The sequence below is a fragment of the Hyperoodon ampullatus genome, assembly GCF_949752795.1.
Source record: "Hyperoodon ampullatus genome assembly, chromosome: 2".
Classification (NCBI taxonomy): Eukaryota; Metazoa; Chordata; class Mammalia; order Artiodactyla; family Ziphiidae; genus Hyperoodon; species Hyperoodon ampullatus.
This window is the reverse complement of record NC_136915.1, coordinates 128,593,830-128,613,080: the sequence shown is the minus strand read 5'-3', so window position 1 is coordinate 128,613,080 and position 19,251 is coordinate 128,593,830. Positions and strand designations below refer to the sequence as shown.

Below are 19,251 nucleotides of genomic sequence, written 5' to 3'. Positions count from 1 at the left end.
AAACATACTCTTGCCATATGATCCAGCACCAAGAAGCACTAAAAGCACTAAAAAGAAATAAGCTATCCATGAAAAGACATGGAGGAACCTTAAATGCATACTACAAAGTAAAAAAAGCCAATCTGAAAAGGTTACATACTGCATGATTCTAACTATATGACATTCTGGAAAAGGCAAAACTGTGGATAGGCAATTAAAAATCAGTGATTACTGGGATGCAGGGGGAGGGAGGGTTGAATAGGCAGGGCGCAGAGGATTTTCAGGGCCTTGAAAATACTCCATATGATACTATAATGGTGGACACATGTCATTATACATTTGTCCAAACCCACAGAATGTATAGCACCAAGAGTGAACCCTAATGTAAACTGTGGACTTTGTGCGATTATTATGTGTCAATGTGTAGGTTCATCAGTTCTAACAAATGTATCACTCTGGTGAGAGACGTAGATAGTGGGGGAAGCTATGCATGTGTGGGAGGGCAGGAGCATATGGAAAATCTCTGTAATTTCCACTCAATTTTTCTGTGAACCTAAAACTGCTTAAAAAAAATTGTCTATTAAAAAAATGCACTGAGCCACAAATTAGAATCTGACTTGCTGCAGTAAGAAGCGAAAGGTCTTCTTTAAACTTTGTTTTAAGGATGAAACTGGAGGACATTATGCTAAGCGAAATAAACCAGACAGAGAAAGACAAATACTGCATGGTATCACTTATATGTGAAATCCAAAAAAAAAGTAGAACTCATAGAAACAAAGTGTAGAACAGTCGTCACCAGGGAAAGGGTTCCCTTTCCATAGGGAAGGGTTCATAAAAGTTTGGTAAACTTTCATATAGGTTTTTATAAAACCTATAAAATGTCTGAGGATCTAAGGTAAAATGTGGTGACTATAGTTAACACTGTATTGTATAATTGAAATTTGCTAAGAAAGTAGAATGTAAATGTTCACACCAAAAAAAAAAAAAAAAGTAAACATGTGAGATGATGAATGTGTTGATTAACTCAGGGGAATCCTTTCACAATGTGTATATATATCAAATAATGTTATACAGTTTCAACATCTTATGATTATATGTGAAAACTGAAAAAATGAGATAAAATACAACAAAACACTATGGGTAAAAACTTAAAACTGCAAAACACTTACCTAGTGATTCAATTCCATTCTTAAAACTTACTTTCTCAATTGTAATCATTTTCTTCTGAATTTCAATTTTTCTGTTTAAAGAATCAGTGAGTTGAAATGATACGGAGTCTTGCTTTCTTTTTCTCTTTGCATTTAGGGTACAACTTTAAAAAGTCCTGGAAAAAGTGGTGGAGAGACAAATATGACCCCCTAAAAAAATACAAGTGATAGATACCTCCTAGGTCCTCTTGAAGTTTTAGTGAAACTCACAAAAAAATGGGAAACAAAAGATAGCCTTTGCACATACAGAGCTAGAATTTCTTTAAATTCCAAGGCTTTTAATGTAAGCAATGGAATAACAGAATTAGAAATTTAATGAAAGACGAGAATATCACAGTCAGTCAGATGACTGACTATCTTAAGTTTTCCTAGAAGTTGTAGTCTTCAGGAAAAACACATATTTCCCCTTACCTAGAAAAAGGTGAAAATGTTTATCTTGGTGTAAAACATATTACAGTGAGAGATGATTTTAAAACTTTCTTCAGTAACTTAAAAACAATTTCATTTCTTGACACCAGATCTGATACCACAAATATCATTTCTATGTTTTTGTGACATAATTAACTGGCTAGTGATTATACTCTGGCATTTTAAAGGAATACATTTCTGAAACATTTAATTAAGAACTAGATGCCACCTTATTTCCAATTTGATTTTATACTATGTTGGCAATTCATGATACATTCATAATCATAAAGAAACATTGTGAAAACATATACAAATAGAATATGTCCTCGTGGTGGTATAGAAAAAATATATTCTACTTCAACATCCAGAGAAAGGATTTTTATTTGCAAGATATAAGAACCTACAACCATGATTTCCACAGAACAAATATTACCAGTACACTTACCAGGGTAATTCTAACAGTTTATATGGCAACCAGAAAGCTGTATAAGGTAACGTAGTTCAGCCTTTAATCCAGAACTGTATCAATTATTCAGCAAATATTTACTAAGTCAGAATGTGTTAAGAACTGTGGACAATACAAATATGTTTAAGTCATGACCCCTGCCTTAAAATGCTTAAAATTTAAGTGGGAAGACAAGAAATATAGACATAAAATCAGCAGGATGGTGCAGCCAGCTCATGTCAGGAATTTGGCCTACCTATTGTTAAACTCTGCCATGATTAAAATAAGCTCACAAATCAATTATATTGAAAACAAAGGCAATAAATACTCAAAACTCATTACTTCTTATTTATTTTACTACATTTTACTATTACCTATGTTCTTGGGGGTTTTATGTCCTGAAGAACACAGTACTCTATAATGGTGTGTAACTGTGTATCTTTTCCTAACTCCACGTTAAGAGATGTCCCTTTGCTGGTTTGAAATCAGCCATGAGAGAAATATTTATACCATGGAAAACAGCAAATGTTGTAAACTAATGGTACACTCCCATCTCTACTTTCCTGCCCCCAGCTCAATGAATGTTAAACATTTATCAGCGCACTACTACTTAGGATAATTTGCATTACAAAGAAGAGCAAGTTAAAGGCCAGTTGACTGGTTTAGGATTATAGGCATAATAGGAGTTCAGAAAGGGAAGTGATAAATAATGGTCCTCCGGCAAGCCCATAGAGATAAGAACAAGAAGTCTTATTTAGGGGACTATGTAAAGTAACTTGCCAGTGATTTCATTACACAAGAAAGTTTAAAGCAAACACAATAAACGTGCTTAGTTGGATTTTAGATGAATGAAGTGGCTTTTTTTTTCCTTCTTAAAGACTGTCTTTATATCGGTAAGTTTAGTTGCCTATTGTCACTCTAATATTACAAAATAGAAATCAAAAATTGCTCTGCACAATATTGACAGGCGCTAAGTTCCAGCATCCTTCTCTCAGACCTTCACGTCTTACCATATCAGCTTTTGAACACTCCAACTCGCGCTATACCGACTCAGTGATGTTGCTGAGGTCTCTGATACATTTATCTCTCAGTAGATTGAATTTTATCAGCCCTTTCCTTGACTTTCTTCCCTTCCTACCTGCCTGGATCCCAAGTTAATCATCTGAGTTTGTATCTAACCAGCATTCTTCTTTGATTTATACTCCTATCTGTCCAATGTATCAATCAGCAAAATCCCAACCCTTTTGCTCAGCAGAGCCCTTAGCCCAGTCTCCCAATCCTTTTACATACCTTTGATTAACCCCCTCTTATTCCTCTCAGTGACTATTCCAAACTTCAACTCCTTTCACCCTCCACCGATGTCCTGTCCTTCCATATGATCAAAAAAACCCAAACGACAACAACAACAACAAAAACCTGTGGCCTCAGGAGTAATTCCCCAACATCCCAGATCTTTTCAGAATTTTCTATATCCACACCCAGCCTTAAGTCTTTTCTTTTTGTTTCAGAGGTTGGTAACACACCTTCCATTGTTGACCCTACACTTAACTTCTTCTCCAGGATCTTGCTACCTCAGTTTCTCCCACTCTCTCATTTTCAACCTAAAATGCTCAAGTCTCTTGTGATCTGAGTAACGCTTTTCTTGACCTTTAGTGCCCTTTGATCTATCATACTACACCTCTTCTGGAAAGGGTACTCTACATTCACTATCCCCACTATCTTGTCATTACTCATTACCTCTAAAATCCTCTCTCATATAGCCTCCCGGCTACTACTCTATGGAAAAGACTCTCAAATTGGCCAATGATGTCTACATTGTCAGACCAAAGGAAATTAAACTTGGAGCATTCAGCATTACTGATCTCACCCATCCTAAAACTCTATTCTCTTGGCTTTTGGGAAGCCAGAGTTTTCTCCCGGTATCTTACTGTTTGACCTTTTCCCTTGTGATTCCTCTTTTTGTGTCTGCTCTTTTTGCGGTGGTATTCTCCAGAGTTTTGTCCTTAGCCAACCTTAATTGTCACTTTCTACTCAATTCTTGGGTTATGTTCCTCTTCTCCAACATATTAATACCTGTATACTAATGAAACCCAAGCTATCTTGAATGTTGGACTTACATATACCTACTCACTATGTCCACCTGGATATCTCATAGCCCCTTAAATTTCACTTCACTTCCCCCACTTTTTAATCTATGCCTTTTATAGAATTTAAAATTTTTCTTGGTGGCACCATGATGCATCAAATCATCTAGGCAGAAATTTAGCAACCCCACATGACTCTTTTTTCCCTCAACCCCTAAAAATCATCAGTCACCAGTTTGTCTATATTGCTTTAAAAATTCTTGTTGAATCTATTTTATATTCTGTATCTCTATTGTCCTAGGCTCTTCTCTCCAACTACCCTCTCGTCCCAATACTCTTCCAAACTATTCTTGTAAGGATGATATCCAACATCTCAATGTCCTTCACACTTCTCCATCACCTGCCACAGCACTCCCATTATCTGGTTCCTGTTAATCTCTCCACTTCATCCACTTCACTGCTCTTTACTACCTTGCACTTAGGTTCCTGTTATCCTATTACTCTGAACTTCTTGCTGATCCCTGGATGCTGCATGTTGGGACTTTGTACATGTTCAGTGCCTGAAATACTCTCTCCACTCTTCCTCTTAGTTCTTCTACCTCAACCTCCATAATCCTGTGGGGTTTTTTTTCTTTTTTTGAAAAGAGGGAACTTTTTTATTTTAAAAAAATTTTCCAGTTTTTTGAGGTATAACTGACCCCATAAATCCTTTAAGGATCAAGTGATACCAACTCTAGGAAATTTTCCTAACCTCTCCCAGAAACCTCTTCCCCAACTGGGTTAGGGTACCCTTTTTATGCTTCAGTCTTTGTACTTATTGCATTTTAATTATGTTTAAGGATGTGTCTTTCCAAGACACTAAGCTTGTTGAGTTTTTGTATATTCAACATTCTCTTTTTGATAGTCCTATAATTTGAACAAAACTACATAGATGACTCCAGAAGAAGCTCTAGAGCAGGAGGCTGAATATTCACTTTTTTTTTTTTTTAGAAAATACTTATTGGTTAGTTACTCTGTTTAAAGCACTGTATTAGGTGTTGGAAATTTAAAGATGCATAAGACTAGGTCTTTGCTCTCATGTCTAATTAGGGAGAAAGGAAATAGATTCCCAGAGAGGGTGATAAGTGCCATGATATCAATTTAAGAGAGTTGTATGGGAGCAGAAGAGAGTTCTCAGAGCATCTTAAGGTAGGATTGGGGCGTGGATAAAAATTGGAGTAGGCTTCCTGAAAAGGAGTGTCATGCATACTGAGTTTTGAATAACTGGTAAGAGTTAGCCAGGTAAAGCAGTTGCAGGAGAGTAGAGTTGATAAATAGTCACGTTAAAGAAATGACATTTATAAAGGCACAGAAGTGAAGAAGAAGATGGTGAATTCTAGAAACTGTAAGTGGTTTGGTATGATTGGAACAGAGAGGAAGAGTTGGGAAAGATGAGACTGGATAAGACAAACATGAAGAGACCTGCATACCATGATAAATTTGGAATTTTAACCTGATGGCTACAGGAAGCCATTGAATACTTTAGACAGAAAAGTGATAAAATTCGTGTTTTTGACAGATTACCCTAGCAGCAAAGTGGAGAATGGATTGGGGAAAGGCAAATTGAAAAGAGGGAGACCATTTGGGAAGATATGGCAATAGTTTAGAAAAGAAATGATAGGGGTTTGAACTGAACCAGTGAAAGTAAGGATGGAAAGAGAACAGATTCTCGTATAATTTACAAGAATTGGTGACCTACTAGATGAGAGAAATAAAGGAAAGAGAGGAATCTAATGTTCACTTTTTCATTGTCAACAATATTTAATGTATGCCTATTATAGATCAAAAACTGTTCCAACAAGTGATATAATGGTATACAAAAAAGACTAACTCTCTCCTCTCCTGGAGTCATATTCTAGTGGGAGAGCAAATAATCAAATGAATAATACGGACTTAGGTGAGTAGGTGATGGAGATGAAGGAGCATTACGGGATAAAGAGTGATGGGAGGCAGTAATCTTGACAGGATGGTCATGAGAGACTGCTCTGAGGAGACAGTCTGTGATCAGAGATCTGAGTGAGGTGAAGAACAAATCATGCAAAGATCTAGAAGAAAAGCATTAGAGAAGCAGACGCCAGGTTCAGTTTTGGGGGAACTGTATACGTGGCTGTGCTTTTCACTATGAGAGAATATATCATACAGAGAATGTATCATGAATTGCAAGGGAGTTCTAGATCACGCCTGCTACTTATTCATTGTCCAAGAGTCTTGGGCATTTGAACTTATTTGAACCTCAATAACCTAATTTATAAATGGGAATAATACTAACTTTCTTAGCTCATGGGATTTTTGTGCTACTCAAATAAGTTGAAAAGGGTGAAGGTGCTTTGAAAACTAAAACCCCTTAACAACTGAAAGTATTATTATTTGCTTATAGACATTTAAGGTCTTTTGTGGAGGCTGGATTTTTAAAGAACACTGATTTCTGCATGCTGCCAAAATCTATGATAATAATAAATACTCTAACATTGCACAAAAGGAAAGGCACAAGTTTTCCTTTGGGAACAATTTGTATGGGCCATTATTCCCTTTTCCAAGTATTAGGATCTGTCAATCAAGTGGTGAATGCTTGTATTAGGTCTTAACGAAATATTAATAGGTACTTCTTTTTGTCAGCAAAAACATGCCCTTCAACTGACATGATTCTAGGAAGATCTAATTCCCTTTTTTTTTTTCCAGTGACATAGGTTCAAGAGCAGAATTGAGTTAGTCACACTCTCACACTCTTATTCCTTTTTATTTATTTATTAACATCTTTATTGGAGTATAATTGCTTTACAATGGTGTGTTAGTTTCTGCTTTATAACAAGGTGAATCAGCTATACATATACATGTATCCCCATATCTCTTCCCTCTTGTGTCTCCCTCCCTCCCACCCTCCCTATCCCACCCCTCTAGGTGATCACAAAGCACCGAGCTATCTCCCTGTGCTATGCAGCTGCTTCCCACTAGCTATTGGTTTTGCATTTGGTAGTGTATATATGTCTATGCCAATCTCTCACTTTGTCCCAGCTTACCCTTCCCCCTCACTGTGTCCTCAAGTCCATTCTCTAGTAGGTCAGCATCTTTATTCCCATCCTGCCCCTAGGTTCTTCATGACTTTTTTTTTTTGATTCCATATATATGTGTTAGCATACGGTATTTGTTTTTCTTTCTGACTTACTTCACTCTATATGACAGACTCTAGGTCCATCTACCTCACTACAAATAACTCAGTTTCGTTTCTTTTTATGGCTGAGTAATATTCCATTGTACATATGTGCCACATCTTCTTTATCCATTCATCTGTTGATGGACACTTAGATTGCTTCCATGTCCTGGCTATTGTAAATAGAGCTGCAATGAACATTGTGGTACATGACTCTTTTTGAATGATGGTTTTCTCAGGGTATATGCCCATTAGTGGGATTTCTGGGTCGTATGGTAGTTCTATTTTTAGTTTTTTAAGGAATCTCCATATTGTTCTCCATAGTGGCTGTATCAATTTACACTCCCACCAACAGTGCAAGAGGGTTCCCTTTTCTCTACACCCTCTCTAGCATTTATTGTTTGTAGATTTTTTATTATGGCCATTCTGACTGGTGTGAGGTGATACCTCACTGTAGTTTTGATTTGCATTTTTCTAATGATTAATGATGTTGAGCATTCGTTCATGTGTTTGTTGGCAATCTGTATATCTTCTTTGGAGAAATGTCTATTTAGGTTTTCTGCCCATTTTTGGATTGGGTTGTTTTTTTTTGATATTGAGCTGCATGTGCTGCTTGTAAATTTTGGAGATTAATCCTTTGTCAGTTGCTTCACTTGCAAATATTTTCTCCCATTCTGTGGGATATCTTTCCGTCTTGGTGTCAGTTTCCTTTGCTGTGCAAAAGCTTTTAAGTTTCATTAGGTCGTATTTGTTTATTTTTGTCTTTATTTCCATTTCTCTAGGAGGTGGGTCAAAAAGGATCTTGCTGTGATTTATGTCATAGAGTGCTCTGCCTATGTTTTCCTCTAAGAGTTTGATAGTGTCTGGTCTTACATTTAGGTGTTTAATCCATTTTGAGTTTATTTTTGTGTATGGTGTTAGGGAGTGTTCTAATTTCATTCTTTTACATGTAGCTGTCCAGTTTTCCCAGCACTACTTATTGAAGAGGCTGTCTTTTCTCCATTGTATATTCTTGCCTCCTTTATCAAATATAAGGTGACCATATGTGCATGGGTTTATCGCTGGGCTTTCTATTCTATTCCATTGATCTATATTTCTGTTTTTGTGCCAGTATCATACTGTCTTGATTACTGTAACTTTGTAGTATAGTCTGAAGTCAGGGAGCCTGATTCCTCCAGCTCCATTTTTCTTTTTATCCTTGTATCCCATTCCATTTTTACTTATGTGCAAAAACAGACACACACACACACACACACACACACACATACACACACAGATGAAACCATTCTTTGGGTTTAATAAATCTTTTTATTTATATGTTTTCTTCAAAATGAATGTTAGTATGTATTTTTTATTTATGTAATGTTATTGTAGGGAATTTAAATTCCTCCTCTCTACAGTGTTCTGTAGATTTGGTACTTTGTAGCTGTAAACACTTAAATTATCTAGAAGGTTTTCTTTTTCATACTTGCCAGTACTTTCTGGTCTTAGGTCTGAAGAGCATCTATTTTGCAATAGGCAGGAGTTTGTCTTTAAGCTCAATTCAGAGCTTCCTAGTATTCACCATATCTCCTGGAATTTGGCCCAAGAGGGTCAAGAAACTGTGAGACAAAAATACACAAACTCAGCAAATAATGATCATTGATCTATTCTGTCAAATTCTGGCTGACTTTTCAACTACTTCCTTGGGTCACTCTCCTAAATCTAGAAGCTAAAGAGATTTCTCAAGTGATACAGTGTAATCATGTTTTCCAGAACTGTCAGTGCCATTGAGGAGTCATTTCAGTAGAAAGAGAGTCGAGTCCACTCCATCCCTAGATTCATCATATTCCTATCTCTGCAATTTCCTATGATAAGTCTTAAGCTGAGACAGATGAAACTGCATTTATACTAATGCATAATTGGCCAGCTGCTAAAATGGAAGCCAGTACAGCTCCCAGAAAGGCAGGAAAAAACTCCTCTCAAAAAAATTTTTCCATTTAAGAAATGATTACCATTCTGGTCATAATTTTGTATGGTAATTTCACAAATGTACCAGCAGGAAAATGAACATATGCTATTAATATTGCCATGTAAAGAATGTTGGCCTATTGCAAGACATAAGTTGAACCGTTAATCCTTTAATAGCTTGGCAATTCCAAAGATGAGCAATTAACTACTTAGCATTACTCTTTATTAGTTACCCAGCTTGGAAGCAAATTGTAATATTAGAAAGTATGTAGTGGTTCTCAGAAGGGTTACTATGCAGCCAGTCAGAACTGGTTTCTGTCTGGCACTCAAGGCTTTGTGACCATTGAACATGTTACCATTAGCTCTACTTAGTCTCAGTTTTTCCATCTTTAAATGGGAATGAATATACCTACCTTGTAGTGTTATAAGGTATGTAAAAATTAACTTAAGTTACTCAGGTAAAGTGCCTAGCTTAATGCATGGTATATATAGTTAGTGCTCAATAAATGTAAAAGTTCCTCTTTTTGTTCCCTTAATAAAAATACTGAAATACATCAGAAAATGAATTTTAATACTGAGATCAGGTGGAGTTACCGTAGACCTGTACTGGTTTGTGCTTTGTGTTCCCACTTCTATAGTAGGGGTCAGAAAATGGCATGTGCCATGTTCAGTGGGCCATCTGTTTTTGTAGCATCTGCAAACTAAGAATAGGTTTTACATTTTTAAATGGTTGAAAAAATCAAAAGAAGACTAATATTTCATGACCCATGAAAATTATATGAAATTCAAATTTCATTGCTCATGAAGTTATATGGGAACACAACCATGCTCACTTGTTTACGTATTATTTACAGCTGTTTTTGTGCTACAGTGGCAGAGAGTAAATAGGAAAGTGTAAAATATTTATTACCCGGATCCTTAAAGAAAAAGTTTACCATACCCTCATCTAAAGTTTTCTATTGCACCTTCTCTTGTTCTTTGGGAATGGGTACAATATGGATTAATCACAGGCAGTAACCCAGAGTGAGGACCACTATTTTTAAAAAATACCTTTACCTGAGGCACGCAAATTTCCCACCTTACATCATCAAGGAGAAAATAAAAATGACTTGTTCTTTGTCCTTTGCATTCCTCCCATCTACCCCCACCCCAAGGGAAGATAAGAGAGGATACAAGCTTGCTCAATGGCCCTTCACCTTTAGCAATTACATGATCCCCCTGGAATGCTTTCTTGTCTGAGCATCGTATTACATTCAGTGAATAACCCTAATTATGTAACATTCCATCTCATTATCCTGCTTCCCTCTCCAGATCAGAACTCACGAATTTGTGTAACATTAGCAGGGAAACTGAGGTGAAGTGTGCTATGATTCAGGCAAGGTCTTTTGATAGTATAGTGTTTGTTTTTTTCATTTTGAAGAAATTATTAGAAAATATTTCTCCTTCAAAAGTACTATAATCTCAAGGAAAAATTCAGAGGGAGCTTCCCAGAATCAATATATTTCTATTCTGTGTGACTCTGAAAACTGGTACAGTATTGTCAACCAGTGGTATTTGTCCCTGAAGGGTATTCAAACATATTTATTGGGAGCCTTCTGTGTTCAAAGGCCTATGGTATCTACATTTTATTTTGTTATGGAATGGACAATATGGGCCAACATTGTACATAAGATTATGAGTCTAGTGCTATCTTGCTGTGGTCAGTTTAGAGGTGGGTCCCCCTGAGGCATCCTAGACAAGAGGGTGGTCCCCCCCCCACCCCTGGTCTACCACCCCATCCCTGAGGAGGGACCATGGTGTGGAGGACCTGAGCTCAAGTCCAAACACCAAACCAGATATCTCACTGCACTGTAAGATGTTGAGTGAAAACTCTCCTCATTCTTCAGATGTAAAATGCTGTGGAAATACTAGTTAATATTATCATAACTTTCTTAGGGAACACTCTGGTATGTACCAGTTAGAGTAAATTACACCTAGTTACAGAATAAGAAAGCAATCTGTTAAAAACTATGCAGTTGAATATGTATATAAAATATCTGAAAAGCAGCTCATCTTTTAAGTTTTTTCCCAGTTGACATCAATTATATGGATTTTCTTAGTTGCAACTGGCTTTACTGAAAGACACAGTTCATCCATTTCTGGTCCATTTAATTATTTGGACCAGGAAAATAGATTAATTTTATCTAATAGGCAGGTATTTTAATAAAACAAAAAAAATTAATGGGAAGTATGTATGATCCCCATTTTACATGCTGAGACATTGATGTAAAAATGTTTGATAGATCCATAATCAACTAACAGGGCATTAAATGTTTCTTTTCCTGCTATCTTAGAATTTCAGTTAAAGTTCCATTTAAAGAACGATATACTAAACCATCCTCACAGAATTATTAGAAAGTAGTCAGACCAGTCCCATGACTCTTATATTATCAGTCACCCACAGCAATGAAGAAACAACAAGCAATTCTAAAATAGTTGAAAAGAAGGATGCAGTTACCTAGCTGTGGAACTATGGGGAATGCTGAGGCATTTGGTCTGCCATCCCCAGGGTGAGAGTGAAGGTGGGAGAGAGTTTCCCCCACCTCAGACCACGGGAGGAGAGCTCCAGGAGAGCCTGCTCCAGGAGAGCCAAATAAGCGGGGAAATATATCTGCCTCCCCAGGGGCTACTTGCTGAGGCCCTAAAGGACACAGGCTCACCTTAGGCAAGTTTGACAGGTGACATATGCACATTATGACCACTACTTGCTTCCCCATGGGGAATTCTGAAGGCTGCAGGCTGGACCATATTATGACATGCGGCCCTGAGCACTTTTGCCTTCATGTGTCCCTCCCACCATAACGCTATCAATATTGCACGTTATTTTTTTCTTTCTTTTTTTTTTTGGCGGTAGGCGGGCCTCTCACTGCCGCGGCCTCTCCCGTTGGGGAGCACAGGCTCCGGACACGCAGGCTCAGCGGCCATGGCTCACCGGCCCAGCCCCTCTGCGGCATGTGGGATCTTCCCGGACCAGGGCACCAACCCGTGTCCCCTGCATCGGCAGGCAGACTCTCAACCACTGCACCACCAGGGAAGCCCTGCACGTTATTTTTGATATAATTTTAAAGACTTCAACTTTTTTAATGTTTTAGGCTCTAAAAATTTTAGTTTTTCTGATATGAGAAAAATTAAAACACTCCTCTTTACCCTAAACTTAATTTTTTCCTTTGATTTTAAGAACAATTAGAACATTTCTGTGTGCCCCTCAAATTACTGTGGGCTCTCAGCTCTGCACCTGCTGTGCCTAATGCACACATTCCTACCTGGAAGGAGGGACCCAAGACAATAGGGTGGGGATGCATTCAGGTTGACACTGTCCTGCATGACTAGCCTGTGTGAATTTCCTGTGGGCCACAGTCAGTGGTTTGGCAGGAATTTCCCTTCCTAATGGAAACTGGTCCAAGGAGACTTGCTGCTGGGGCAAGATGATGTACTAAGAGGCTGTGTTTGGAGACAAGGGTAGAAGAAAATAATGCCATTCCCAGTTTATACCTAATCGAGTTCAGTTCATTCAATCAACCAGAAAAGCATGTCATTGGCAAAAGTGTAAATAAGTCACCAGAGATAAGTAGAAACTACTTCTTATCTGGAACGTTTAAACATTTTCAAAATTCTAAAATCTGACTTTAGATTTATGTTACTGAATTAGGGCTGCTTTTCATGAACTGTGAATAAGTAGTCATTTGAATAAAGTAGGACTATAGTTTACCTTTGCATTAGCTAGTCAGAAAAATTACTACTATAAACTAGATATAAAATTTTTGGAAGAAAAAAGCTTTTAAAATACCTTAGAGGTATCTTTTTACATAGACATAGTATAATCTATTCCTCTGTTTATTTAGTAAACTTCCCACTTAGGACTTAACTACTGACACTTTGTGTTACTTTTGAACTTTAAAACAAAAAAAGCTATTTTTTTCTCCTTTAAATGATCATTCTCACTTATTAAAATTGGAAATTTTGTCTAAACTATTGCTATTTTATCATCGTGCATGTTTTTTAAAATATAGGAGCTGTCTCATTCAGAGGTTGCAAACTGGTAGTCTCAAGAACTAAATGCAACCTGCAAATGGTGTTTTGTTTGGTAGCATTTACGGTCATTTATTTGGTTTTGTCAACTGACTCTGGGCCTTGGCTCCCACTTTCCACAGGACACGCACTCTCTGTGCACTCCCTGTAGTTTCCTAGCCAGCCCGCTTCACTCATATAGTTTACCTGCCTGGCTCCTGTACACATCTTAACTAATGAACACTCTCACCTCTGCTATCACAGTTCACTGATGTTTCCTCTAGACCAGTGCTGGACATTCAGTTTGTATTCAGTAAATTTTGTTGCGGCCCTACTGAGTGCCCCCCAAAATTCTTTCACAGGCCTTGTTGTCATTGGGGAATTCCTCTCTCATGATTACTTTCCCTTTCAGAGTATAATTTTAGCTCACTATGCCCTCTCCCCAACTCCTTTGCCAACTGCAGACATTCTTTAACACAGAAATCTAATGCTTTAATAATCTTAGGTAAGGCAGGAACAATTTTCAAACATACTATCCTGAACATTTCCAATATGGAAATTCTATAGTCAACAACCTTCAATGAATCCATAAATTCAGATCTATTTCTCCCATAACCCTCTAGCTGCTCTAATTTCACTTCTTCCCCCACAGGGGGGAGCTACACTACTGATTAGAAAGTACAATGAGTCATTGGAGTCTCTGTTCATGTACTTTCCCCTGCCCCAACCCAGGGGACACTGGTAACGGTTATGCAGGTTGTGTGCTGCATAGTGCTGGCCATCACCTACATAGGCTATGCAGTGACCTGCTGGACTCCTACCCAGCCACATCCACACAGAAAGCACAAAATCAAAGATTTTAAATAATAGAAGCTATTTAAGCTATATCCAATCCTTGGTCTCATAAGTGGGGAAATTGTAGTTCAGCAAAATTAAGTGATGCTTCTAATGTCATATATTTAGCAACAGAATGTGACCAAAATCTAGGCCTCCTGACCTCAGCCCTGGGTGCATTCTAAGTCCACTTCACCAGTTTGCCCTGTCATGCTCCATCCATTTTATGGCAGGTCCCTACAGAAGTCTGCCCTTCCCACTACCTCCTCCTACTGGGGCTCCTGTTAAAAAAAAAATCAGAAAGAGCTCTCATATTCTTTCTTGAAACTATCAGGAACCAACTCAAAAGCAGGGTGCATATACCTCAGAGGGAATGCAAGATGAGCCATCAGAAAGTGGGTAGAAAATTCTAGAAATTCCCTTTCTTTTAAATTTTTATCTTTTATTGCTGTTTGTTTATAATATACATACTATATTAATTGTGTAATATATGTATATAATTTACAAGTAAATGTTGTAGGCATATATGTGAGAAAACATTTTGGAAAAAAATTTAATATGGATTTCTGAGCCCCTTGGAGATTCCAATTTACTAAGTTAGGGATAGGATCAGGCATTTATATTTTAGCATCCAAAGTGATTCTGATTCCAAGTTTAGGAACCACTGCTCTAAGGTCATGAGAATTTCTGACCTAAGTAAAGAGGTTAATGAAGTTAACCTCTAAGTTAAGAGGTTGATGAAGTTGGATGTAGGGGTCTAAGGAATACTCTTTACCTTAGGTTTAAGGAAGAATAAAAAGTAACATAATTGGAAAAACTACACATGATCCATGGTTTCCAGTAAGAGCCTCTTACGTAAATTCCTGAATTTAGTTGAGCAAATTTATCTTCATAATTTTTCTGACATTAAACAAAATTGTTTCAGCCAAATCTTATATCTGCATCTTCCCAAAGACTGCAATTCAGAGTTCATTTACATGCTCTCTCATTGACTTTGTGATTGTGTTCTGAGAAATCTACAGCTTGTGTTTAATTCATATCCATTTATTTTACAACCTAAATCCACGTTGGGCACTTATAATGAAAATTTATTCTCACCTGAAGTTTAGGGTGATAATTGCAATCCAAGATGCTTCTGGGTATTGCCCCTTAGGTTTATTATCTCAAAGATAACCCCAAAACATAAGCTACATAGAAGTTATGCTTTATGAGGCCCAGTTTTTGTAAAGAACCACATTTAAAGAAGTGTAGTCTAGTGGGCAAAAAGAATTAAAAAGAAACTGCAATATAATTTAAAATTACAAATACATGTATCCCTTGACTTGCAATACCACTTCTAAGAACTTGTCTTTTAGAAATACATACATATGAAATGGCACTTTTATAAGAAAGACTGCTAGGTGCAGTATTATTTGTAATCACAAAAAATTTGAGACAGCTTGATGTCCCTCAGAAATTAAATGATGATTTAGTCTTACAAAGGAATACTCTATGGCAATTAGAAAAAAGAATGAGAAAGTTTTTTACCTACTGATTTGGAAAGATCGTCAAGATATATTATTAAGTGAAAAAAGCAAGGAACAGAATAGTATATATTACCATTTTATTTAAGAAAAAAGAAAAGAAAAGGAAACATACAAGGCAAGAGGAGACTAAGGTCAGGTGCTTTATGCCTAAGGGAAAATAACATGGTACTAGACTAGAAAATAACACAAAAGACTTTATTTAGTTGGTGGGGACAGGAGGGTGGAGTCCAGGAAAGGCCTTTCTGAGAAAGTGATATTTAAGTTGACACTTACAGGAGGGTGTCTGTTAGTGTGGCTAGGATCCTGGGGAAGAAAATCTTTGGCCTGTGCAGAAGGTCTTGAGGAGAAAGAGAGTTCAGTGAAGCCAGAAAGGAGGCTAAAGAGACCACATGGCTGGATCCAGGGGAAGAGGAGGGCATGGAGTGAGCCTGAAAAGGTGACAAGGACCACCCAGCACCACATGGGCCTGGTGGGCCAGGTGAAGGAACCTGGTGTTTGTTAGAGAATCAGGAATCCACTGGAGAAAAGTGATGTGATCCAACTCATGTTTTAGAAAGATCACTTTGGCTGCAACATGACAACAGGATTTGGAGTGGGATTGGGGAAAGAGAATGGGAAATAGTAGAAGCTGAGAGATTAGCAGTTTATTGCAGTAGTTCGGGTGAGAGGGGATGGAGAGTTGAACCAAGACATTGTGGCGGAAATGGGAAGAAGTGGTCAGATTTCATGTCTATTTAGGAGGTAAAATCAACAAGACTTGACAGCAAGTTGGATGTGGGTAGTGAGTGAGGGGGAAGTGTCCAAATACATTCCTGCCATTCTGTACTACACTCATTTAGCTGAGCAATATACTTTCTGGCTTAAGACGTGATATGTCTCTGGCCATCCTTAACAAGAGCACAACCACAACTCCAGGGTGGAGGAAAGGATTTCTTTTTAAACAGAAACAATGCAAATGCTGCATTAATATCGTATTATGGAGTAAGTAGATTCTGTGGGTCAGTGAGAATTTAATCTTTGCTTATAATATTTTCTGTGGCTAAATGGATTCATAACAACTTAGAAGTGAGCCTCTTGAACACAATCTATTTATAAGTTGGAATTAGCTTTATAAGGAAAAATATACAAGTTTTATATCTAATTTTTGTTTTGCAGGCCTGTCAGAGAGTTTTCCATGCCAAGAGGAGCAAACAATTTTTGTTACAGTATAAAAGCAAATGTGATTGTCACGGGAGGTAAGAGGACATTTCATGTTACACAGAGATTTTCTACTTTGCAAACAGTGCTCTCCTTAATTAACACAGTTATAGAGTTTCATACAGTTATAGCATTTTACTGCTAGAAAAAACTTTCAGAGAATTTTAAAGTTTGTATAAAGTCAAATCTGTCATTCTTTTTCTTTGTGGCTTTTTGATTTGGTGGCACACTTAGAAAGGCCTTCCCCAGCCTGTGAATGTGTGAAACAAATTTTCCCATATTTACTATAATTTTTTGTTTGTTTTACATTTTACCTTTAAATCTTTAATCTCTCTAGAACTTGTTTCAATGTGTGAGAGCATGAATTCCTAGCCTGGGGCCCATGTGTGGGCTTTAAGGGAGTCCTACAGCCCCTGCGGCTGAATACTTGTGTGTCTATGTGCATTTTTCTGGAAAGAAAGTCCAAAATTATATCAAATCCTCAAAGGAGTCCCTGACAAAAAGGTCAAGAGCCAATGGTTTAGCATTAACAGAGAAGAGGACCAAGGATAGAGTGTTGAGAAATACCAATATTTAAGGGCTAAGATTATCTGCTGAGAGTAAGAGGAAAGATGACTAATATAAGAAACTTGAGGGGAAAGGTGATGGACTGAAATATTCTTCTGGCCTCAGACTCCTTATCTATCATACTGAGGTTCTAAGACTGTGATGGCTTCCAGCCTGGGCTCTGTAGTCAGACTGCCTAGGAACAAATCCTGGCTCTCTTACTGGCAAGCTGTATGGCCTTGGATAGGTTATTTAACTCCTGTATTCTTCAATCTCACCTGAAAAATGGAGCTGATAATAATACCTACTCATAACGGTATTATAAGAATAAAGTACTTACACAGGGTCTTGCAGGTAATAAGTCTTCAATCCAAATTTGCTAATACTGATGCTAACAATAACAAAAAAACACACCTACTTCATATGGTAGTGTTTAAGATTAATTGAGGTAAGGTATGCCTGGCACATAGTAGGTTATCAATAATTATTAATTCAATTCATTTACAACAGTTAGGCACAATCACTTTGATCAACTCATACAGGTTTTGTTGGAATAAATTGAAATCTGCAGTTCATTAGGAGGCTGTTACAGAAGTCATGAGTGAGATGGTGAGGGTCTGAGTTATTGTAGGTGCTCTAGAAAAAGAAAAGGAAGAGTCAGTCCCTAAGACATGGAAAAATAAATTATTCATAAGACCTGGAGAGAGAATGATATTGGGGATTAATAAAAGGGAGTAGCCAGCTCCAAGTTTGTAAGGAGGGAAACATAGAAGAATAGCAGGTGCATTGATAATTACATAGAAATTGAGAAAAGGGTGCTTATATGGAGAAAGAATGCAAACAAAATTTCAATTTTGAACTTAAATACTTAAATATCAAGTGTCAATTAGACATCTGAGAGGATATTCCTACTGGTGATGGGAAAAGATCTGTCTGGCGATAGGAGCTGTTAAGGACTCCGTAGGCTGCCTGCGTGTTGGAGAAGATGAGCTCCCAGAGGCTCCTCAAGGAGATCAGGGTCACCTTAAAGGAAACAAGGGGCATGCGGACCTGAAAGATGTAAATGAGCAAAACAGAAACCCAAACAAATAAACATCAAGAAAATGGCCTATACTGGAGATCTGAACTTTAAAAGAGCAAAAAAGATTTTTAAAAAGAAGAAGAAAGCCCTGCCATCAAAAACATCAACAAATATACCATTTGGTAAATGCTTAGAATACACATATTCACTAAAGGAGGCGAGATGTTAGATGAATAAGTGCTATTGGCCCCCTTCCATGTAAGATTTCTTCAAATTTCTTCTCCCAAAACACACACAGCAGGCAATATTTGGTTTCCTACAAAGAGTATCCTGCCTCAGCCTTGAGGTACACATAATGATAGCTGCACTTTCACTTCATGACAGGGTAATCTCCTTTGAGGACATAAAGTTAATTTTTTTTCAAGTACACTGTGCATTTAAAGTTTATACTTAAATCTGTCCTCAGCTTTGGGCCTGCCACAACACTTACTTAAAATTAGATTGTGGTTCAAATCTTATTTTTAAAAATTTTATTGTAGTCTACTGGAAAGCAAAACTAATAAAAACAGTGAACTAGAAGATAGAAGAACTGGGTTTAGTCATAGCCTGGCCACTAACCAACTGTATGATTTTCAACAATCACTTAATCTCTGCCTGGTGCTCATTTTCCTTATCTGGTAAAATGAAGAAGTTGGACTACATAAATTTTAAGATTCTTTTGAATGTAATACTCTGATACTATTGTTTTAAAAACTTCCTGTTCATAGGAGATAAACTAAATTGTCCTTTTGAAAAATTGGAGCCCAGTTTTCCAATTAG

The 19,251-nt window shown here is 37.3% G+C and overlaps 1 protein-coding gene across 1 annotated transcript in view; it reads left to right on the top strand.

Annotated features, from left to right (window-relative positions):
* The window catches only part of WDR64 (WD repeat domain 64), a gene marked incomplete at both ends in the record, with an annotated part of 80,840 nt that overhangs the window by 38,748 nt on the left and 22,841 nt on the right, over nt 1-19,251 (top strand). The window contains 1 exon segment of the mRNA XM_079722249.1: nt 16,824-16,903. Coding sequence (XP_079578375.1) covers nt 16,824-16,903 — 80 coding nt within the window.